Source organism: Pristiophorus japonicus, chromosome 18, assembly GCF_044704955.1.
Source record: "Pristiophorus japonicus isolate sPriJap1 chromosome 18, sPriJap1.hap1, whole genome shotgun sequence".
NCBI classification, from domain to species: domain Eukaryota; kingdom Metazoa; phylum Chordata; class Chondrichthyes; family Pristiophoridae; genus Pristiophorus; species Pristiophorus japonicus.
The window spans coordinates 57,682,078-57,706,841 of record NC_091994.1 but is presented as its reverse complement, the minus strand read 5'-3'; the positions used below and the strand labels follow the sequence as shown (position 1 = coordinate 57,706,841).

Sequence of the window (24,764 nt, the reverse complement as noted above, 5' to 3'; positions counted from 1 at the left end):
TTAAAGATAGGAATGCAGCTAGGCAGGTCCATGACAAGGTAAATTAGATTCTGGCCTGCATACATACAGGTATTGTTCAGCATGTTGATTCGGTCACAGTCAGAGTACTATTGAGTTTTTGGCACCCCACTGAAGGATCCATGGAAAAGCTGCAATTCTCCAGGGATTAGAGCATATAATTATGATGGACTTGGAACAACTAGGGCTGTGTTCACTGGAGCGGATATGGTCCAAAAGAAATGTTTCAAATTGTGATGGTTTGAGAAGATAAATGGTGAATGATCATTTCCAGTGGTCTGTGGGGGGTGGGGGAAAGAAAGATTGCATTTGTATAGCAACTTTCACAACTTCAGGATGTTCCAAACCACTTCACAGCTAATTAAGTACTTTTGAAGTGTAGTCACTTATAATGTAAGATATGTGGCAGACAATTTGTACGCTGCAAGTTCCCACAAACAACAATGTGGTAATGACTAGATAATCTGTTTTAGTAATGTTTGTTGAGGGATAAATATTGGCCAGGACACCGGGGATAACTCCCCTGCTCGTCTTCGCAATAGTGCCGTGGGATCTTTCACGTCCACCTGAGAGAGCAGACGGGACCTCGGTTTAAGGTCTCATCCAAAAGATGGCACCTCCGACAGTGCAGCGCTCCCTCAGCACTGCACTGGGAGTTTCAGCCTAGATTTTGTGCTCATGTTCCTGGAGTGGGGCTTGAATCCACAACTTTCTGACTTGAGGCGAGGGTGCTGCCCACTGAGCCACAGTTGACACTTGGGGCATAATTTTAGGATTGTTACTGGAATCAAGCAGTGAGACCTGAGAATTTGTTCATGCAGCCAGTTATTCGAATATGAAATCCAAGTGGCTATTGAAACTGATTCAATCCACAACATCGAAGAGGCAATTGGATAAATAACTGGAAGAAAAATATTGAGAGTGCTGAGGAACAGCAGGGAAATAAGATGAGAGTTGGTGTGGAGCTAGTACTGACACAGGCTCAGTGGGCTAGAATTTTGGCAACTTAGCGACTGGGTTTTCGCCGCGATTTGACCCTCTGCGGCGAAAACCCGGCCGCGGGATCTTCGGTGATTTTTGTGGCGGCGCTTCCACGTACTGCCGGGGAGAGGAGCGCCAACGTGCAACACCAGAAATAGCGTTTGCAATAGATTTTTGGCGCTCTCGGGACCCGTATTCTGCGCTCGGAGTACCGACAGGGAAAAGCCTGCGTTGCAGCCCTGCCAGCAGCGGTAAGTATGAAGACCTGCAAAAAAGGTAAGTTAAAGTTTTTATTTTTTAATTCATTTTCAGTGATTTGGTCGGTTTTGTGAATTTATTTTTTGTTTTTCACCCCCTCCCAAAGCCCCTCTCGCAGCGCTATCAGCCCCGGATTAAAGTTGCCAAAATTCGCAGTTTGCGTCACGAATCCTCGTGCAATGCCGATTTTTACTGATACGCAAATTAAAGGCCAAAAATTGGGCCTAAAAACGGCAGCGAAGTGAAAACGGTAATTTTGGCGAAAAACTGCCGTTTTAGCTGAAAACCGAAATTCTAGCCCACAGCGTCTCATGGCCTCCTTCTGTGATTTAAAATCGTAGTACTAGAATTACATCTGCCCCTACTGTGAACAATAAAATAATAGTAATGGTACAAAACTCATCCACTGGCCCTAGAGTTCATGTCATTATCATTGTGTTAGAAGCTTAGTCTGTGTCTAGCATTTCCCAGCAGTAAAGGACTTTGTTCCTTCAGCTCTGTCTGGTACTTCCAAAGCAGTAATGGGGGATTGGTGAATTCTCCAGAAATGTTACTCCTCATGACCAGAGTCCAAGACTCCAACATTTAGTGTCAATTTTGTAGACCTGGCAGAGTGTTTGGTATTTCTCTGTTTATTCTCTAATGTTAGAGATCAGGGCTCTAACTCAGGGCTCAGTGTCAGATCACCATGTGGTGCTGCATTATCTTTTATCCACAAATGGCTCAATGTTTTTCTGAAAATGTATGATCTGCCATTTTTACTCTCAGTTACAGAAAATTATTATGTCCAAAGTAAGGTTTTATAGAAAATTTAAAACTTAAAACTAAAAGGAATGTGTATTTCATAATAGCACCATTAAATGTCTCCATAGAATTCTTTTGTATCTTTTAATGCCTTCATTGAAGTTCTGAACTGAAGACATTGGCTTCTCCCAAAAGCCTGGTCTTAGATTTGCTATTTTCCCCAGAGTTCACTGAAAGGAGATTGTGCAGAGGGAGATTTGCTCGTCATTATTGAACAAAAATGAAAGTGAACATAACTAACCACTAGTGGATGACACCAAATTGGGGGAGAAATAGTCAATATTGAGGAGGACTGACTGCAACAAATTACAGGAGGATATTAATAAACTTGCAGAATGGGCATATAATTGGCAAATGAAGTTCAACACGGATAAATGTGAGTTATTACATTTTGGTAGGAAGAATAGGGAGGTCACTTATTACTGGGAGGATGCGAGTCTGGGTGGGGTAGAGAAACAAAGGGATCTCAGAGTACAAATACACAAATCACTGAAAGTTGTGACACGTGTTAGCAAGGCCATAAAAAGCAAACCAAGCACTAGGGTTTATTTCTAGAGGTACAGAAATGAAAAATAGGGAAGTTATGCTAAATCTATGTCAAACCTTGGTTAGACCGCACTTGGAGTACTGTGTACAGTTCTGGTCGCCACATTATTAAAAGGATATAGAGGTACTGGAGAGGGTGCAGAGAAGATTTACAAGAATGATACCAGAAATGCGAGGGTATACATTATCAGGAAAGGATGAACAGGCTGGATCTCTTTTCACTTGAAAAAAGAAGGCTGAGGGGTGACCTAATAGAGGTCTTTAAAACTATGGAAGGTTTTGATAGAGTGGATACAGAGAGAATGTTTCCACTTGTGGGGAAGAGCATAACTAGAGGCCATCAATATAAGATCGTCACCAAGAAATTCAATGGGGAATTCAGAAGAAACTTCTTTACCCAGAGAGCGGTGAGAATGTGGAACTCACTACCACAGGGAGCGGTTGAGGTGAATAGTATCGATGCATTTAAGGGGAGGCTCGACAAGCATATGGGGGAGAAGGGAAGAGAGGGTTATGCTGATAGAGTTAGATGAGGAAAGACGGGAGGAGGCTCAAGTGGAGCATAAACGCCGGCATGGCCTGGTTGGGCCGAATGGCCTGTTTCTGTGCCATATATCCTATGTGATCTCTGATCCTGAAGAACCGTTCCTTTTTATATGCAGGTGTTCTGATTTGTAAGCCAAAAAATCTTTTAACGCCAATCATTCTGGCCTGAATTTAAAGTTAAATATGAAACAGTTCAGTCCTCTATTTGTAAAATGTGTTTTTTTTTTAATGAAAAGCTGTTTATATAGTCAATTAACTTGACTTCTGCCATATGCTGCAGTTCTTGCGTTACATTCCACTAACAATGTCCTCGTGTTTAAATGCCTTCATGGCTGAGACCCTCCCCCTCTGTCTCTGTAACCTCCTTCAGCACTACAACACCCCCCCCTGTGCTTTCCTCCGACTCTGGCCTCTTGTGAACCCCCTCCCTTCGCCCCACTGTTGACAGCTGTGCCTTCAGTCACAAAGGCCACGCTCTGAAATTTCCTCTCAACATCTCCACTTCCCTCTCCTTTAAGACGTTCCTTAAAGCCTACTTCTTTGGACAATCTTATTCACCCTTCCTAATATCTGCTCCTCTGGCTCAGTGTCTCACTCCACTTCTGTGAAGCGCCTCAGGTTGTTTTCTCTACATTAAAAGCACTGCATAAATGCAAATTGTTCAGAGTCGCAAATATGAATGTTTGGGGCGGGTTTGGTCTATTCTTGTCCTGCATCCTGGAATCATGGCCATTGTCACTTTGTGGCTGTCCTGATATCTGCCCTGAAGACACTGTCTGTGACCTAGAAATCTCACTGCCTTTGAGGAGGAAAAATAGGGGATTTGAGACCATGTCTTAGCATCTCGCCCTCTTAACAGCAGGAAGGGATGTCGAGGGTGGGTCAGTTCAAGATTTAGAATCCTTTTGCACGATTTTCACTGATCTTTCTGTTTAGTAATAAATGTATTCTGTCCGAAGCTGGTAGAGGGTGAAATTGGTATTTAACGGTAGCGTGCAGTGGGTGGTAGAGAATCAGCATCTTGTTTTACACCACACCCTGTTTTCTTTTCCACTAACTTCAAGGTCTTGCGCTGCATTCATGTTACAGGAAAGTTCCTTGAAACAATTCTCCAGTTTAGGCCGTGACTCCCAGTGCTTTGAAAATGGGGCGGATTCCACATCCCTGAAACAATGCACAATCTGCACATAGGATTCACCCTAAAGCTACAAACTATTGCAAAAGGAATCTGATGATAACTAAAAATGGTAATGTGTTTAACCATTTCACCAAAAATCTATTTTTTTTTGGTTAGGTTCGTTACTTGAAGATTATTGAGAAAAGTGGCTACCAGGCTTTGCCGTGGGTTCGTTATATTACTCAGAATGGGGGTAAGAAGCATGCATCTTTATACCTTTTACATGTTAACTCTCATGTGCTTTACAGTTTAAATCCAATCACAAATGTTGAGTGCAGACTCTCGGAGTCATAAAACAAAATGCCACAGATGCTGGAAATCTGAAATAACACATTTCTGGAAACAGGCAACAGATCAGTAAGTATCTCTCCTGATCTTACCCGATCTGAGTGTTTCCAGCTGTTTTAATTTCTATCCTAGCTTTTCTATTATATTACATCTTTATGAGCAGCATCTGCATCTTCATAAAGAATCACTCCCAAAAATCTCCTCTTTATACTACTTCAATACAATAACTATCACGAATGAAGTAGTACTCAGTAAAATAATAGGACTAAAGGCAGACAAGTCCCCTGGACCTGAAGGCTTACATCCTAGGGTCTTAAAAGAAATGGCTGCAGAAATAGTGGATGCATTGGTTGTTGTCTATCAAAATTCCCTGGATTCTGGGGAGATCCCAGCAGATTGGAAAACCGCAAATGTAACGCCCCTATTTAAAAAAGGAGGCAGACAGAAAGCAGGAAACTATAGACCAGTTAGCCTAACATCTGTCGTTGGGAAAATGCTGGAGTTCATTATTAAGGAAGTAGTAGCGGGACATTTGGAAAAGCATAATTCAATCAAGCAGAGTCAGCATGGTTTTATTAAAGGGAAATCATGTTTGACAAATTTGCTGGAGTTCTTTGAGGATGTAACGAGCAGAGTGGATAAGGGGGAACCAGTGGATGTGGTGTATTTGGATTTCCAGAAGGCATTCGATAAGGTGCCACATAAAAAGTTACTGCACAAGATAAAAGTTCACAGGGTTGGGGGTAATATATTAGCATGGATAGAGGATTGGCTAACTAATAGAAAACAGAGAGTCGGGATAAATGAGTAATTTTCCGGTTGGCAAACAGTAACGAGTGGTGTGCCGCAGGGATAGTTGCTGGGGCCTCAACTATTTACAATCTATATTAATGACTTGGATGAAGGGGCCGAGTGTAATGTAGCCAAGTTTGCTGATGATACAAAGATGGGTGGGAAAGCAAATTGTGAGGAGGACACAAAAAAATCTGCAGAGGGACATAGACAGGCTAAGTGAGTGGGCAAAATCTGGCAGATGGAGTATAATGTGGGAAAATGTGAGGTTATCCACTTTGGCAGATAAAATAGAAAAGCAAATTTCAATTTAAATGTGAAAAATTGCAAAGTGCTGCAGTACAGAGGGTCCTAGGGGTCTTTGTGCATGAAACACAAAAAGTTAGTACCGGTGCAGCGTCGAGAATCCGGAGCTCCGGAATCCGTAAAATGTTCCGGAATCCGGACCCGACGACCCTGCCGACCTTGGGGCCCCTCCGCTGCCCGACCTTGGGCCTTGCCTCGCCGCTCCTCGCCCCGTTCATTCGCCTCACCGCCACTGGGGCCGGACGGCTTGAACAGCTCCTTGGTGGGGAACTCCCCCCCCCCCCCCCGCACCCTTTCTGACATTCCGAAATCCAGAAATACCCGAACCTGGGCTCAGGTGTTTCCAGATTCGAGATGTCAGAAAGCAAATCGAAAGCCCAGAATCCGGAACAGCCTTGGTCCCGAGGGTTCCGGATTTTAGGCGCTGCACCTGTATGCAGGTACAGCAAGTGATCAGGAAGGCCAATGGAATGTTGGCCTTTATTGCAAGGGGTTAGAGTATAAAAGCAGAGAAGTCCTGCTACAACTGTACAGGATATTGGTGAGGCCACACCTAGAGTACTGCATACAGTTTTGGTCTCCGTATTTAAAGAAGAATATACTTGCATTGGAGGCAGTTCAGAGAAGGTTCACTCGGTTGATTCCGGAGATGAGGGGGGTTGACTTATGAAGATAGGTTGAGTAGGTTGGGCCTATACACATTGGAGTTCAGAAGAATGAGAGGTGATCTTATCGAAACATATATGATAATGAGCGGGCTCGACAAGGTAGATACAGAAAGGATATTTCCTTTCATAGGGAAACTAAAACTAGGGAACATAGTCTCAGAATAAGGGGCCGCCCATTTAAAACAGAGATGAGGAATTTCTTCTCTGAGGGTTGTAAACCTATGGAATTCTCTCCCCCAGAGAGCTGTGGAGGCGGGGTCATTGAATATATTTAAGGCGGAGATAAGACAGATTTTTGAGCGATAAGGAAGTAAAGGGTTATGGGGAGTGGGCAGAAAGTGGAGCTGAGTCCATGATCAGATCAGCCATGATCTTATTGAATGACGGAGCAGGCTCGAGGGGCCGAATGGCCTACTCCTGCTCCTATTTCTAATGTTCTTATGTTTATCCCTGATGCCTCATAATCTTGTTGGTGTGTTTCCCAATGAGACTAAAAACATAAGAAATAAGAGCTGGGAGTAGGCCCTTAGAGCCTGCTACGCCATTCAATAAGATCATGGCTGATCTTTTATCTCAACTTCACTTTCCTGCCCAATCCCCGTATCCCGTGATTCCCTTGGTATGTAAACATCTATCAACGCCTGTGTAGGGTGCTTTGCAATAGGTAGAAGGGTTTATGGGTTGCCAAGTACCCACTTACTAACATCTCCACACTGATTTTGTGTCTTGTAAGCCATTAACCTGTACACACCCATCAACACCCAATATTAAAAGCATCAACAAATGAATAATGTGGTAGACAAATTGGACAGTGTTTCAAATTTTGAATTATAACTGCTTAAACAAAAACATAATGGTTTTTACATTTTTTTTTAAATGCACCGTTTGTACACCTAAAGGCAACTTAGCTGCATTGCAGTATGATGATAAAAGTGGAAGAGGCTTTTTATCTTCAGTTTTAAGGTATGCTATTTTACAAGCGCCAAGTCCAGTTCACTGGAGAAACCTGTCCAGATTTAAACCCGAGTCATGCCTTACACTGAATTATCCACTGCTGAAATTGAAATAATTAGTGCCTTTCTAAAACGGGTATAATCAAAGCCAGAGGTATGTCGGGCAGCTGTAATTCATTGACACTCGATGAATACAGTAACTAGTACCGTTACTGTACATACATGGTGTACATCGAGTTGTATGGTAGGAGAATGCAGCTGTTGTCTCAGCTGCTGGTACAGTACAGACATTCAGTTCAGTAAATCAGCCTCACAATAGCTGTTACAGTACAATACACACCTTTAATCTAACGTGTATCGCAAGAATCTAACTTGTATCCCAGAATTATACACTTACAGTACACAAGTTTATTCTGCGTAGTATCATCGGAAACTATACAGTTACAGTGCGGTATGTGTATTTACTTGCACAGAAATTACGACATGGATTTGGGCTGTTTCATCCAACCAGTCGTGCTGATGTTTATCCTGTACAAACTAGTAGTCCTAATCCCATATACCCACACCGTTCCCTTTTCCCTTTATTCCCTTTATCTTCAACAACAACAACAACTTATATTTATATAGCGCCTTTAACATATTGAAACGTCCTAAGGCGCTTCACAGGAGTATTATGAGACAAAGCATTGACACCGAGCCATATAAGGAGAAATTAGCGCAGGTGACCAAAGCTTGGTCAAAAAGGTTGGTTTTAAGGAGCATTTTAAAGGAGGAAAGAGAGGTAGCAAGGCGGAGAGGTTTAGGCAGGGAGTTCCAGAGCTTGGGGCCCAGGCAATAGAAGGCACGGCCACCGATGGTGGAGCGATTATAATCAGGGATGTTCAAGAGAGCAGATTTAGAAGAGCGCAGACATCTCTGGGGGAGGGGGGAGGTTGTGGGGCTGCAGGAGATTACAGAGATGGGGAGGGGCGAGGCCATAGAGGGATTTGAAAACAAGGATGAGAATTTTCAAGTCATGGCATTGCTTAACCGGGAGCCAAAGTAGGTCAGCGAGCACAGGAGTGATGGGTGAGCGGGACTTGGTGTGAGTTAGGACACAGGGTAGCAGAGTTTTGGATCACCTCCTCTTTACGTAGGGTAGAATGTGAGAGGCCAGCCAGGAGTGTGCTGGAATAGTAAAGTCTAAAGGTAACAAAGGCATGGATGAGAGTTTCAGCTTTCGGATGAGCTGAGGCAATGTTACAGAGGTGGAAATAGGCGTCTTCGTTATGCTGCGAATATGTGGTTGAAAGCTCATTTCAGGGTCAAATATGACACCAAGGTTGCGAACAGTCTGGTTCAGCCTCAGACAGAAGTTGGGGCGAGGGAATGGAGTCAGTGTCTAGGGAACGGAGTTTGTGGCGGGGACCGAAAACAATGGCTTTGGTCTTCCCAATATTCAATTGGAGAAAATTTCTGCTCATCCAGAACTGGATGTAGGACAAGCAGTCTGACAATTTACAGACTAGAGGGGTCGAGAGAAATGGTGGTGAGGTGGAGTTGGGTGTCATCAGCGTACATGTGGAAACTGACTGTGTTTTCGGATGATGTCGCCGAGGAGCAACATGTAGATAAGAATAGGAGGGGGCCAAGCCGTTGCAGGTGATTCTCTGGCTATGATTAGATAAGAATGAAACCAGGCGAGTGCAGTCCCACCCAGCTGGACGATGGTGGAGAGGCGTTGGAGAAGGATAGAGTGGTCAACAGTGTCAAAGGCTGCAGACAAGTCAACAAGGACTTTGTCACAATCACAAAGGATGTCATTTGTGACTTTGATGGGAGCCGTTTTGGTACTGTGACAGGCGCGAAAACCAGACTGGAGGGATTCAAACAGGAATTGCGGGAAAGATGGGCACGGATTTGGGAGGCGACAACATGTTCAAGGACTTTGGAGAGGAAAGGGAGGTTGGAGATGGGGCGGGAGTTTGCAAGGTCTGAGGGATTGAGGGTTAGTTTTTGAGAGGGGCGATGACGGCAGATTTGAGGGAGAGGGGGACAGTACCTGAGGAATGCAAACTGTTAACAATGTCAGCTAATATGGGAGTCACTGCGTGCAGTTTTGGTCACCTTACTTAAGGAAGGATATACTGGCTTTGGAGGGGGTACAGAGACGATTCACTAGGCTGATTCCGGAGATGAGGGGGTTACCTTATGATGATCGATTGAGTAGACTGGGTCTTTACTCGTTGGAGTTCAGAAGGATGAGGGGTGATCTTATAGAAACATTTAAAATAATGAAAGGGATAGACATAGAAACATAGAAAATAGGTGCAGGAGTAGGCCATTTGGCCCTTCTAGCCTGCACCGCCATTCAATGAGTTCATGGCTGAACATTCAACTTCAGTACCCCATTCCTGCTTTCTCGCCATACCCCTTGATCCCCCTAGCAGTAAGGACCTCATCTAACTCCTTTTTGAATATATTTAGTGAATTGGCCTCAACAACTTTCTGTGGTAGAGAATTCCACAGGTTCACCACTCTCTGGGTGAAGAAGTTCCTCCGCATCTCGGTCCTAAATGGCTTACCCCTTATCCTTAGACTGTGACCCCTGGTTCTGGACTTCCCCAACATTGGGAACATTCTTCCTGCATCTAACCTGTCTAACCCCGTCAGAATTTTATATGTTTCTATGAGGTCCCCTCTCATTCTTCTGAACTCCAGTGAATACAAGCCCAGTTGATCCAGTCTTTCTTGATAGGTCAGTCCCGCCATCCCGGGAATCAGTCTGGTGAACCTTCGCTGCACTCCCTCAATAGCAAGAATGTCCTTCCTCAGGTTAGGAGACCAAAACTGTACACAATACTCCAGGTGTGGCCTCACCAATGCCCTGTACAACTGTAGCAACACCTCCCTGCCCCTGTACTCAAATCCCCTTGCTATGAAGGCCAACATGCCATTTGCTTTCTTAACCGCCTGCTGCACCTGCATGCCAACCTTCAATGACTGATGTACCATGACACCCAGGTCTCTTTGCACCTCCCCTTTTCCTAATCTGTCACCATTCAGATAATAGTCTGTCTCTCTGTTTTTACCACCAAAGTGGATAACCTCACATTTATCCACATTATACTTCATCTGCCATGCATTTACCCACTCACCTAACCTATCCAAGTCGCTCTGCAGCCTCACAGCATCCTCCTCGCAGCTCACACTGCCACCCAACTTAGTGTCATCCGCAAATTTGGAGATACTACATTTAATCCCCTCATCTAAATCATTAATGTACAGTGTAAACAGCTGGGGCCCCAGCACAGAACCTTGCGGTACCCCACTAGTCACTGCCTGCCATTCTGAAAAGTACCCATTTACTCCTACTCTTTGCTTCCTGTCTGACAACCAGTTCTCAATCCATGTCAGTACACTACCCCCAATCCCATGTGCTCTAACTTTGCACATCAATCTCTTGTGTGGGACCTTGTCGAACGCCTTCTGAAAGTCCAAATATACCACATCAACTGGTTCTCCCTTATCCACTCTACTGGAAACATCCTCAAAAAATTCCAGAAGATTTGTCAAGCATGATTTCCCTTTCACAAATCCATGCTGACTTGGACCTATCATGTCAGACAAGATAGAGGCAGAGAGGTTGTTTCCACTGGTCGGGGAGACTAGAACTAGGGGGCACAGCCTCAAAATATGGGGGAGCTAATTTAAAACCGAGTTGAGAAGGGATTTCTTCTCCCAGAGGGTTGTGAATCTGTGAAATTCTCTGCCCAAGGAAGCAGTTGAGGCTAGTCATTGAATGTATTCAAGTCACGGATAGATAGATTTTTAACCAAGAAGGGAATTAAGTGGTATGGGGAGCGGGCGGGTAAGTGGAGCTGAGTCCACGGCCAGATCAGCCATGATCTTGTTGAATGGTGGAGCAGGCTCGAGGGGCTAGATGGCCTACTCCTGTTCCTAATTCTTATGTTCTTATGTTCAGACAAGGAAGTTGGGTGATCAGCAGTTTGGTGGGAATAGGGTCAAGGGAGCAGGAAGTGGGTCTTGTGGACAGGATGAGCTCGGAGAGAGCATGAGGGGGGATCGGAGAGGAACTGGAGAAAGATGTGAGGTCCGGGCTAGGTCAGGGGGGATCCTTCGAGGCAGTTTGACCCAGTGAGCTAGGAGAAGGAAGGGAAGAGGCAGAGGCAGCTGGTCTCAATCTTAGAGACAGAAAAGTCCATGAGCTCCTCACACTTATTGTTGGAGGTGAAAGTGGAGACTGGGGAGAGGGGTTTTAGCAGTGGAGAATAGAAGCCGGGGTTTAGCTTTACATTCCAGAATGATTCTGGAACAGTGTACAATACACACCTTTAATCTAACACAAGAATCTATAGTTACCGTGCACACATTAAATCCAACCTGTATCCCAGAACTATACACATACAGTACACAAGTTTATTCTGTGTAGTATCATAGGAAACTATACAGTTACAGTGCAGTACGTGTATTTACTTGCATAGGAATTACGACATGGATTGGGCTGTTTCGTCCAACCAGTTGTGCTGATGTTTATCCTCTGCAAAATAGTAGTCCTAATCTCATATACCCACCCTGTCCCCATATCCTTTACCAAGGCGTACGAAAGCATGGGCCTTACGCTAAACATCCATAAGACAAGGATCCTCCACCAACCTGACCCTGCCACTCAGCACTGCGCCCCCCCCCCGGCCCGGTCATCAAAATCCACGGCTCAGCCTTGGACAACGTAGACATACCGTGGGAACCTATTATCAGCAAGGGCAGACATTGATGACTGCATCCAGTGCACCAGCGCAGCCTTCGGTCGCCTGAGGAAGACCAGGACCTCAAATCTGGCACCAAGCTTAGAGTCTACAGGGCTGTAGTGATACCTGCCCTCCTATATCGCTCAGAGACTTGGACTATATACAGCAGACATCTTAAAGGCTGGAGAAATACACTAGTGCTGCCTCCGCAAGATCCTGCAAATCCACTGGGAGGATAGACGCACCAACGGCAGTGTTCTCCCTCAGGCCAACATCCCCAGCATCAAAGCACTGACCACACTCGACGAGCTCCGTTGGGCGGGCCACATCGTCTGCATGCCCGACACGAGACTCCCAAAGCAAGTGCTCTACTCTGAACTCCCGACACGGCAAGCGAGTCCCAGGTGGGCAGAGGAAACGTTTCAAGGACACCCTCAAAGCCTCCTTGATGAAGTGTAACATTCCCACCGACACCTAGGAGTCCCTGGCACAAGATCGCCCTAAGTGGAGGAAGAGCATCCGGGAGGACGCTGAACACCTCGAGTCTCGTCGCCAAGAGCATGCAGAAACCAAGCGCAGACAGTGGAAGGTGCGTGCGGCAAATCGGGCTCCCCACCCACCCTTTCCCACAACCACTGTTTGCCCCACTTGTTACAGAGACTGTAATTCCCGCATTTGACTGTACAACCACCTGAGAACTCACTTTTAGAGTGGAAGCAAGTCTTCCTCGATTTTGAGGGACTGCCTATGATGAAGATGATATCCCTTTCTTCTCTTTATCTTCAACCAATTGTCTAACCCATTCTCAAATGTTGACATGGCCTTCCCTTAATCGCTAACTCTGGTAGTGCATTCCACAGACTCTCAACCTTCTGCAAAAATAAATAAAGTTGCCCCTGCTCTGTGTCCCCTTGTTCTAGATCTATTAGTCACTGGAAACTCTGTTTCTATCTCCTCCATTGCATCCTTCATAATTTTAATCACCCCTTAATCTCCTTCGTTCTACTGAAACAGCCCCAATTTTCAAGTCTTTCTTTGCATTTGTCTTTGCTCATAGCGGGCAGCATCCTCGTGAACCTTTGCTGCACCTTCGCTATTTCCCCAGATCCCTCCTGCAGTGTGAAGCCCCAAACTGCACACACTTCTCCAATTGGGCTTGCATAAACGGCTATAAATTCACCATTACATCAGGACTTTCATGTTCCTTACCTCGTACTGTGAAACCTCGTATTCCACTAGCTTTTTTATAGCATTTTCCAACTATTTATTTATTTGAATTTTTTTCCTTTCGAGTTTGTTGTGTTCCTTAAGTACAGGAAACAGAAATGATTTTAGGCTGAATTCCTGACTGGCAGCTGACAGTGAAGCATTTGACAGACATAGGCACACACACTTTGCATGGAATGCAGGTTTAAGCAGAACTAACCAAGTCCATAAATGAGTTTTATGTTTTAGTTTTTGGGATGTGGGCAACACTGGCGAGGCTGCATTGATTGGCCTGAGGACATTAAGGGCAGCCAGTGGAGCCTGATGTTGGCCAGACCAGGGGACGGCTGGCAGGCTCCCTTCCTAAGGACTTCAGTCAACCAATTGGGATCTTACAACAACAACAACTTGTATTTATATAGCACCTTTAACATAGTCCCAAGGCGCTTCACAGCAGTGTTATAAGACAAAACAAATAAATTTGACACCGAGCCACATAAGAAGAAATTACAGCAGGTGACCAAAAGCTTGGTTAAAGAGGTAGGTTTTAAGGAGCGTCTTAAAGGGGGAAAGAGAGGTCGCGAGATAGAGAGGTTTAGGGAGGGAGTTCCAGAGCTTTCCTGATGCCAGCTTACAAATGACCAGATTCATTGAGTTCATTAGAGGGATTTGAACTCGTGACCTCTGGGTCGCTCGTGCAGTACCAGAACTACTCGACTGTTTTACCCTCAATGTTCGTGTCACGCAATTGTGGAGCTTAGAGCCATAAATATCAAACTGAGAAACAAGCTGGTGTGTACCTAGCTCATCGGTCAAGTGCTGGGGGCGGAGCAGGGAAGAGCTATGAGGCTGATTGCTTCGAGTTGGCTGGCACGTTGACTCTCACTGCTGTGAATCTGTGAGCTGTATTCCAGCGCTGAGTTGAGGTCTAGGTTTGTCCTGGACCATTCCCGCTCTTCACACATTTTGCTGCTGGTAACAATAAATTCTCCACTGAGCACTGGCAGTGCAAGGTCAAAGCTGGCTGGCACAAAATGTAAATGCAGTGATCTTTTCTCATCCCTAGATTATGATTTTAGCAGCCAGCGACTGTTCAATTCAGTCGGCTTTATTGTCAACAGGCAGAGTTGTTGTGCCACACATTGAAATTCTCAAAAAATAAACTTGCACAACTATATTTGAATATGAAGTAATCTAAGACAATGAGAATAAAAATGAAACTATTACTTTCAAATTTTCACAACCCAAGTTTAGCAGATCAATGATTCCTTGAACCCCCTTGTGATCTTTGTCTGGCAGTGAGATACGGTCTGTATTTGGAACCCCCTGAGCAATTACAGTGGATTCTATAGACTTGCTGTCAGCAGAAGTTACCACTTTCCATTTTCAAGTGTTGGTGTCAGCCAGCCTTGGCATGCACTGCCAGTGTTCATGGTTGCCAGGGATAACATTTTTTTCAAGACTCACTGATCTCCTGCTCTGATCTCAAGCCCACACTCCTACACCCTGTTGAATCTGGAGCCCTCATTTAGATTGTGATTGTACCGCAACAAACTACAGTGACAACATAAGCTGGCAATACACGTCAATACCTCGGAGTGCTCCAGCTGATCCTTTGAAAGGTTTCTAAAAGCAGCAGTTAAACGTCACTTGTGTAACATATTGTAGTGATGCTGAGAAAAAGGGCTTGTATTTAAATTTGTGACTTCGGGCAATTTTAACAGTACTTGGATATTTTTAGCCGCTAAAGATCCATTATGAATAGAACCACAGGTGATTGGTATTGAGTTAGTTGCAAGTAGCAATTTGAACAAATAGGTCTGCCGATGACTTTGGGGCCACACTGAGGCACTTTCCTGTAAAGAATAAATGGATTAAGTAGAGTGCATGATACAATAATATTAGCAATGAGGACACTTGATTAAATGAATGATTATATAGACACTTTTAAAACTGACTGTTGGAATGAGTGTTCGATGTTTGCTTACATAACAGTGACTGCACTCTGGAAGTCGCTTACTGAATGGGAATCACGTTGGTATTTCCTGAGAATGTGATAATAGATTAGATAAATGCAAGTTTATCACTCTCTGCCTCTGTAACTCTTTTTCTATCCATTCTTTCTCTTGACCTCTCTCCTCTTTCATCTTGTTTGTTCTCTCTCCTCTCTCTCTCAGTTTGTTATTCTCTGTTCCCTCTTCCTCTTCCCTCCTCATGTTCTCTCTTCCTTTCTCGTTGTTCTCTCTCTCTTCCCTCTGTGTCTTTTGGATCAGACATTAAACCGAGGCTCCAACTGCCCTCTGAGATGGATGTAAAAGATCCCAAGGCACTATTTCGAAGAAGAGCAGGGGAGTTCCCGCTAATGTTCTGGCCAATATTTATCACTCAACCAACATCAATAAAAGTAGATTATCTGGTCATTTATTTCATTGCTGTTTGTGGGAGCTTGCTGTGCGCAAACTGGCTGACACATTTCCGGCATGACAACAGTGACTGCACTTCAAAAATATTTCATTGGCTGTAAAGTGCTTTGAGACGTCCGGTGGTCCTGAAAGGCGCTATATAAATGTTAAGTCTTTCTTCGTTCTTTCTTCGCTCCTCGCGCTCTCTTCCCCTCCTCCTTCTCTCTCTCTCTCCCCCCCTCTCTCCATTCCCCTCCTCCCTCTCTCTCTCTCTCTCCCCCTCCTCCATCTTTCTTCCCATCCTTCTCTCTCTCTCTCTCTCTCTCCCTCCTCCGTTCTCTCTCGCTCTCCCTCGCTCTCTCCATCGTGCTCTCTCGCTCTCTTTCTTCTCTCTTCCTCCCCTTCTCCTCCTCTCTCTCTCTCTCTTCCCATCCCCTCTCTCGTCCCCTCCCCTCTCTCTCTCTCTCTCTCTCTCTCTCTCTCTCTCTCTCTCTCTCTCTCTCTTTTCCCCTCCTCCTCCTCCTATTCTCTCTTACCCTCCTCATCCTTCTCTCGCTCTGCATCTTTCCCTCCTTGTTTGGACTCTAGGGGAATCAAGGGATGTGGAGTTGAGGTTGAAGATCAGCCATGATCTTTCTGAATGGTGGAGCAGGCTCGAGGGACTGTATGGCCCACTCCAGCTCCTAATTCTTATGTTATATTCTCTCTCTCCCCTCCTTATTCTTGCCACTTCAGCGTAAAGTTAAATATATTAGTAACAAAGAGCTTACAGTGCAGGAGAGCCTGTGAATGAATGATCCTGTTCATTAGCAGATAGCAGCTATAGATACTGCTGTAGATAAGCTGAAGCCCGTTTGCCGGAAGTACAGAAGCAAGCAGCAAACAGGAGTTCTTCCTGTAAAGAGAAAGATACTCCACTTCTATTTACCAAACAGCTGGGGTCAGTGATGCCCTGAAATTCTATGTTTAGTTCAACACTCGGCTTTTAAAAACCACATCCTCCAAACTCAACTTGCTTTGCATTAAAAGTAACGTTCAGTTCTGAATCAGCAGTACCCATTTGAAGCACCCCTCTCTTTGAATGGAAGGGTAAGTACTTATTGTCCGTCATACCACTTTGACATCAGCTCTCAGCAATTGACAAATCCTCATTGGCAAGGTCAGTAAAACCTGTATGGCCATGTGACCACTGCATGAGGTTCTGTCTCTGTCGGGGGCAGACTGAATACTATATTTAATGCTGAACTCTGTGATTTCAATTTAAATAACTTAAAAGATGGAACGAAAATGCTTAATTTAAAACCTATCAATCCTGTTCCTTCCACGGACCTGTGGAATTAGAAAAACTTGAATTCACAACCACCAGTCATCTCAAAGCGCTTTAGCGCCAGTGAAGTACATTTGGAGTACTGTTGTAATGTGGGAAACGTGGCAGCCAACTTGCGCACAGCAAGCTCCCACAAACAGTAATGTGGCAATGGCCAGATAATCTGTTTTTGTTATGTTGATTGAGGGATAAATATTGGCCAGGACACCGGGGATAACTCCCCTGCTCTTCTTCAAAATAATGCCATGGGATCTTTTACGTCTACCTGAGAGAGCAGATGGTTTAATGTCTCATCCGAAAGACGGCACCTCGGACAGTGCAGCACTCCCTCAGTACTGTACTGCAATGTCAGCCTAGATTTTGTGTTCAAGTCGCTAGAGTGGGACTTGAACCCACGACCTTCTGACTCGGACGGGTGTGCTGCCCACTGAGCCACGGCTGACACAGTGCGGAATATGTGGTTCCGCAAAAAGATCCTACAGCTTCAATTTTTTGACACTGTTCCACTGAGAGTGAATGTTATTTGTGAATCCACTATTCTACCTGCAGTCACCATAACCCATTGTGCGGCCTAGTTCATTTCCACATTGATTTCATTCAGCAAGTGAGGGGGCGGTGTTTCTTTGTTTCGAACCCATTGGAAGAGCAGTGGTACTTCACCTCCATGGAGCGCTGAGTATTTGTTCCTCCTAGAAAATATATTCAGCAGCCAAGGAGTGAAGAGGCAATGGGACCCTGACTGCATTGATCCCTTTCAGGGCCAGCTTTGTGCCGTGCCGTGACTGCTCAAGGTTCGGCGGGACATCGTGGCGGAGGTGCGGCGAAAAATCGTGGCGGAGGAGCGGCGAATGAGGGTACGGGGCCCAGAAGAGCCGAGGGCCCAGGGGCAGCACGGGCCCAGCCCATACTGCGATGTGTGTGCACTAGGTCCGTGCAGCAGAGCTGGTCTCCAGTCGTCCTGGTTAACCCTTGCCACTGGACCAAGACCTAGCTCTGTCAAGCCCGTGTGGTGGCTGGTGTGCAACGGTCACCACACGTTAAAAAAATCCACGCACAGGCATCTTCCACCCTTCAACTGGAGTTCAGGATCTGGAACATCGGGTCCTTCATCAAAACACCTGTGGAAGCAAGTCATCCTCGTTCGAGGGACCGCCTATGTGGGCATCATTACATGGGACTACATAGAGCTGCATGAAGTGTACAGCACAGAAACAGGCCTTTCAGCCCAACTTACCCGTTTATGCTCCACGCGAGCCTCCTCCTGCTCCTCTTCATCTCACCCCATCAACATAACCACCTACTCCTTTCTCCTTCCTATAGTTATGTAACTTCCCTTAAATGCATCAGCGCTATTCGCTCAACTACTCCTTGTAGAAAGTTCCACATTCTAACCACTCTTGGTTAAAAGTTTTCCCTGAATTCACAATTGGATTTATTAGTGATTATCTTATATTTATGGCCCCTATTTTGGACTCCCCACAAGTGTAAACATCATCTCTTCGTCTGCCCTGTCAAACCCTTTTATAATCTCAAAGACCTCCATCAGGTCAAATGGACTGATCAGGGTTATGTGACTTTATGCAGACCCCCCGCCCCAGTGTGCAGGGTACAAGTGCCTGGGTTGCAAGTAGATTCAAACCGGAACTTGCTCCAATCCCTTGTGACTGGAAAGATAAAATGATGCCGCTACTTTGGTTCCATAATACATTATAAAGATTGGTGACCTTTTTTGTCATAGAATGATAGAGCACAGAAGGGGGGGCGCAGTGCTGGCTCTGTGAACAAGCTACCAATTAGTCCCACTCCCCTGCTCTTTCACTATAGCTCTGCAAATTTCGCATTTCCCTTTTGAGAGTTACTATTGAATCTACTTCCACCACCCTTTCAGGCAATGCATTCCAGATCATAACTCACTAAATTTAAAAAAACATTCTCCTCCTCTCCCTTCTGGCTTTTTACCATACACTGAATGGATCACTTTCCTCATGTTCTCCCAAAGGCTCCACAAGTTCATCCAGTGACTGAGTAACGCACACAGATGGTCTGTTTTGACGTGGCTAATCTCGGCTCGGATGGTGGTAGGTGTACTGTAATTGGCCCATTTGAGGAATAGGACATCAGTTTAGGAGTTCCCACTGCTCACCAGTGCCCTTTGCTGGAATGCATGCGTGTTCATTGGCTGAGGACAGAAGCAAGCTCAGCTCCTGCGTTTGCATACCTTGGTGACACGAACCATTCAGGCTTTCATGTGAATGATGGTCACTTGAGTATTGACTAGAGCCCATGAAAGTGTACACGGCCTTCAGAAGGGGAGTAACGTTCCTGCTAAGCTGCGTGGCTGCACAGCTGTCTGGAGATCCTGCAGAGGCCAGGCCACTCATTGGTCTTGCACGAAAGAAACAGCACATGTGCGAAAATTTGAATGGACCAGTTAAACGGACCGTGCACAAATAAAATTAATGGGAACAGTGCCGGAGAGTGATTGGAGCCCATGAGAGTGTACCCTGCATTCAGAAGAGGGTGGAAAGAAAATTGTGACTTTCATTCTCCCCTCCATTATCCTCCCCTCCATTTTCCTTCTGGCCAGCTGGAAGGACCTTGAGTATCTCTCTGCAGGATGGGGACTCTCCCCCAGTTTTTCCTCCCCTGCCTTCTGCAATCCACTCAATCAGAGTAAATTTGCACCAGAGCAAGTGGGCCTTGGCTAAGTCTGGGATTTGAACCCCGCCCCCCCCCCCAGCCATTGAGCAATCCGGATGATCCTCGCTGGAGTCCAAGGCTGTTCTCCTGCACAGGCAGCACCGATGACATTCCTTGCCTGGACCACCAGGAGGGTTTCAAACTGAGCGTCCCTCCTCGGCAGTGCAGTTAGAACGCTGATAAACACATGAGCAGTCTGCCAAGCTCGTCTCCCCTCGCTTTCTGCAAACTGCAACTTCAAACCTCCAATTTGCAAAGATGACAGAACATACTTAACAACAGAAACATATATTTTACACAGAACTGATCAGTCATCTGAAATAGGCTGCTGTCTGTAAGTGAGACTTGGCCCCGAGTTCTCTGTGTTTAGTGTTTCTGAGCATTAAGAAAAAACTGGATAATTTAAGAACATAAGAATTTCTAGGAACAGGACGAGATCATTAGGCCCAGCACGTCCATTTCGTTCTGATAGAGCATCCTGCCTTCTCACCATATCCCTCAATCCGTTCTCTCCACAAATGGTTTCAGCACCCTTCCTTCGTAACCTATTCCACAAGCCTTTTTTATTCTAGGTTTTAACTAATGCCTGTCTGATACCCCTCATCATTGTGATCAACTTCATCAATCTCCTTTCATAATCGTACAAACTTCAACCGGTTTACAATTAAGCCCTGTTTTTGATAAAGAGCCAGCCCAAAATTCTTTCGACTTCCCTCATAACTTAAATTCCTGATATTTGGAATGATCCTGGTTGCTTACTGCTGCACCCTCCCAAGCTCCATAATACCCTTCCTGTCATTATGTGACCAGAACTACACAGCATCCAGATAGGCCCGTCCAACACCTTGTACACTAAGACTGCAGCTGCATTTGGCCTGTAGTTTGGGGGTATTTCACATTGGGTTGAGAGTTCTGTACAGTAAATTGAGTAGGAAATAAGTAGTCCATTGGGATACTGCACTCCAATCTGGTTGCAATCTGGATGTAGTCTACTTCTTTTCCATCACAATTTGTCTTGTTTCGGGTGAATAAATGAAAGATCTGATGGAAATCCTGCAGAATACAGCTGCTGTCTGACTTATTGAGTCGATGCGCTGGCCCAGGTGGTACAGAGCCATTGAGGCCAGGAAGGCCAGAGATTCCATCCCTGGTCTGTGTTGAGTTAGCTCATTTCTGCCGTGTCAGTGGGGGGGGGCATACTACAATTCACGTCAACACCCTTGGACTAAGGAAGGAATAATCGCAGCCAGGGTTCCCATTCTGGAGTGCTGTATTGTGCAGCCAGTTGGCTGCGATATCAGAAGATTGCTACCACCTGTGGGGCAGTGCCGCAGATCAAGTTAGGCCCTGAAGAAGGGGGAGAAAAATTAGTGAGGAAGGGACAGAAACTGTGCCAAGTAATGGATGTTAAACAGCTACAGAACAATTTACTTTAGGGGTCTGTATGGTTGGGGCAGTGCTCCAGCCAGGATTTAGATTCTTGTCCATGTTTCAGAAGTGCTTAATGTCGTTTCTGTGAATCCAAGGGGAGAAGATGCTGATGCAGTCATGGTAACAAGTGGCCTACCCCAGTGACTGCAGAATCCATGTGTCAACACAGAGCAGACTGACAGTCAGGGCCCACACTGCCTTTGTTCTTTGGTTCTGTCCCTGTTTTTCTCCTGTCTAATTAGTTATTTTCTACGTTTGTTGTTCACCAATCACACTACACATGTTTTCTCCCCAATTTCAATTTTCCACGCATGTCATTGCTGCCAAATAAACAATCTCCAACATTCAGCTGCCATAGTGCTCCCCACCCAGCCTTAGAAAGGACAGCCTTTCGTACTAGCGTTGCTTTAAAAAGTGGTCTGAATTCTGAAGTGAGTGGATTACCATCTGCTCCTCGGAATGAAATGGCCATTATTAGCTGCGGAAACCTGCAGCTCCATTTGATGCTTGCTGATTTCGAGGAGGCCGGGGCTCCTCAAGCCCTCAGACATGGAATTTAAGGAGCCCACATCTACCTTTGCTTCACCCCTGGGTTGAACATTTCATTTAATTTTTGTTGTTTTGCAAAGTCACCAATATTCAGACCCTCTACTCGCACCCCACTGAATAACACCACACCCACACTCGCCCTAAGCTTCAACTGCACATGCTTGCCCATCAGCCGTGCAGCCCGAAGCGGCCCCATGGGGAGGGGAGAGTGTCGGCCAGTATACAAGTGTGTGTTCGCGTGTGTGTGTGTGTGTGTGTCTTTAACGCAGGAGAAGCAAATCAAACAAGGAGAGAAGCCGTACCACTTTAAAGAGAGTCCAGAGTCATTCTAAAGGCACTAAAGATGCAAGAACGTCTCAAAGCGTTTTACAGCCATCGAAGTCCTTTTGGAGTGTAGTCACTATTGTAATGTGGGAAACGCAGCAGCCAGGTTGCACACAGCAAGCTCCCATAAACAACAATGTGATAATGACCAGATAATCTACGGTTTAACGTCTCATCCGAAAGACGGCACCTCCGACAGTGCACTGTTCCCTCAGCACTGCACTGGAGTGTCAGCCTAGAATTAATTTGTGCTCAAGTCCCTGGAGTGGGATTTAAACCCACAACCTTCTGACTCCCGAGGCGAGAGTGCTACCCACTGAGCCACAGCTAATGCAGAAAATCCTTCTATGAGCCAAGCGTGAAAGGTGCTCGTCACCCAGGGTCCCTGTACTCTACCCATACCAGCTGCACTCCCCATTTTACCTACCTGGCTTTTAACTGCAAGTCCTCCGCTGAAATGTTTAAAACGTTGCTGTAATGTTTTAATCATTTTAAAATGAGCAGCCTAAATAACTTATTTTTTAAAATACATCTGTTCATCAATCTTTTACTGATCATAGCCACAAACAACATACTTAATCAAAGGGCAGAGAAGCAATGTAGCAGAGGCAGCCAACTTTTTTCCCTCTCTACTTGTGGCACTGTGAGCTATATGCCGAATATTTAGGATTGCTTTATGTGGCCTTTGGGCTGTGCTGGCCACCGTTGAAAGGGATATTATACAAAATGTGATTTATTTTAATTAAATTTTTTTTTGATGGTTTTGAAATATAGCCTAGGTAAACCGCCACAGACAAGTGCCGATTCTTTGAAGTCCAAGATGGGATTATAGTTCTTTTTCCCCCGAGGCAATTATCTAGTACTTGCTGTTAGAGTACGAGGAGTTCTTGTGGTTCAGTGGATTCTCCATGTGGCAACCACTGAAGTTCTGCCCCGTCTGGGCACACGCTGCTGTCACTCGCACTGCTTCTCCATTTTGTTTGGAGGTTATTTCTCGGAGTGTGTGAAACAGCGCCTTACTGGTTCTTTCCATTGACTGGGCACAGCACATCATGGTGTCTGCATCCAGCACGGCACAACGTACTGTCCCAACGGTGCAGTGCCCAGCCTGGCGTGGGTCGCCCTGCAGTCTCCAGCATTAAAGATTCATCTCCAGGCCAATGCTGCCAGCAACCCAGCAGATAAAATACCACTGCAGTATTAAAGCTCGCTCTTCAGTTTCTTTGCACACTTTTGTTAATTAAATATTGAAGATATTGGAGCCAGTTGTTTTGCCTGACGGTCAAGAATCATCCAAGTGGCTTGGGAAGGTGGTAAGCTGTGAGGGTTGGGCAGGTACTCACATGATGAAACCTCCTGGATTTCATGCAACTAAAGTTGGAAACTCCAACACAGACTTTTACCTATAAAAGGCTTGTTTCAAAACAGGTGGCCTTTGCTATCTCTATTTAACTTTCGACTCTCTTCTAATCATCATTTATATTAACTATAAATTAGAATGCAGTAGGTGCTCGGGTACATACAGAGAGGCCTATGCTCAGGTAACCCGCCTCCCAGCTGGCCCCGATTCACTTACCTCAGACGTGCAGAGGTCATCGACTCTCGGCTGTATTGTGAGAAGGGGAGGGTAGGTTGCACGATCCCAATAGGAGGCTTTAAAACCCTAACTGTCCAACCCACCCACCAGTTGAGGTGAATTCTGTAACTCGGACTGCCCCAGTCCACTTGCTGGATGAAGAGTTGAATCCAAAACCCAGAACGGCACTGTTTTGTATAAGTGCGCTTTGGGCTTGGCTAAAAATACAGTCTGCTCTCAGTGTTCAACTGTCTCTCTTTTTCTGTTCATCTGTTTTCTTTGGAACAGCGAAGGCTGAGGGGAGACCTAATTATAAAATTAGGAGGGACCTAGATAGAGTGGATAGAAAGGACCAATTTCCCTTAGCAGAGGGGTCAACAGCAGGGGGCATAGATTTAAAGTAATGGGGGGGGGGGGAGTTTAGAGAGGAGTTGAGGGGGAATTCCTTCACCCAGAGGGTGGTGGGGGTCTGGAACTCACTGCCTGAAAGGGTGGCAGAGGCAGAAACCCTCACCATATTTAAACAGTACTTGGATGTGTGCTTGAAGTGCTGTAACCTACAGGGCTACGGACCGAGAACTGAAAAGTGGGATGAGTCTGGATATCTCTTGGTCGCCAGGCCCGGACACGGTGGGCTGAAATGGCCTCCTTCCGTGCTGTAAATTTCTATGATTTCTCTGATTCTCTTTGTAGATGCAACGTGTTCTGTTTTTTAATTCAAATTTGTCATTGCTTTTTGTTTGTTCTGGAGATTCCAGTGTGGGATTAGCCCAGTCTCTATTGGAAACAGGAGCTACAGACACGATTCAATTATAGAAAGGTTACCCAGACATAAGTGTGCATCTTCGTCAGATGACCTGGTGCATTGTTTCCACCACCTTCTCCCCCAGTAAAGATATTAACTAGGAATTTCAATTCCTCTTTGTCTCTGACTTTCCCCCTCTTTTTTGCCCCTCCCATGGCCTTTGGTGTTGAAGTGCTGAAAAGTGTTCCGAGTTCTGACTACTTCAAGTTATTAGTGCACCAAGGCTTCTCCGATTCCTCGTGTCTTTACTGCGAGCACCAGCAAAGAATCTGACCAAAAGTATTTGAAGAATCAAAGTTCTAAAATTGAAAGCTGAAAACGGCCGCGATTGGACCTGTTTGCTTGGTCTTTATTTTCCC

General features: G+C 45.4%; 1 protein-coding gene across 1 annotated transcript in view; it reads left to right on the top strand.

Moving 5' to 3' along the window:
- Positions 1-24,764, top strand: part of LOC139228758 (AP-1 complex subunit mu-1) — a 124,323-nt gene that overhangs the window by 81,434 nt on the left and 18,125 nt on the right. The window contains exon 11 of the mRNA XM_070860085.1: positions 4,448-4,523. Within this exon, the coding sequence (XP_070716186.1) occupies positions 4,448-4,523 (76 nt within the window). The remainder of the gene's footprint in view (positions 1-4,447; positions 4,524-24,764) is intronic.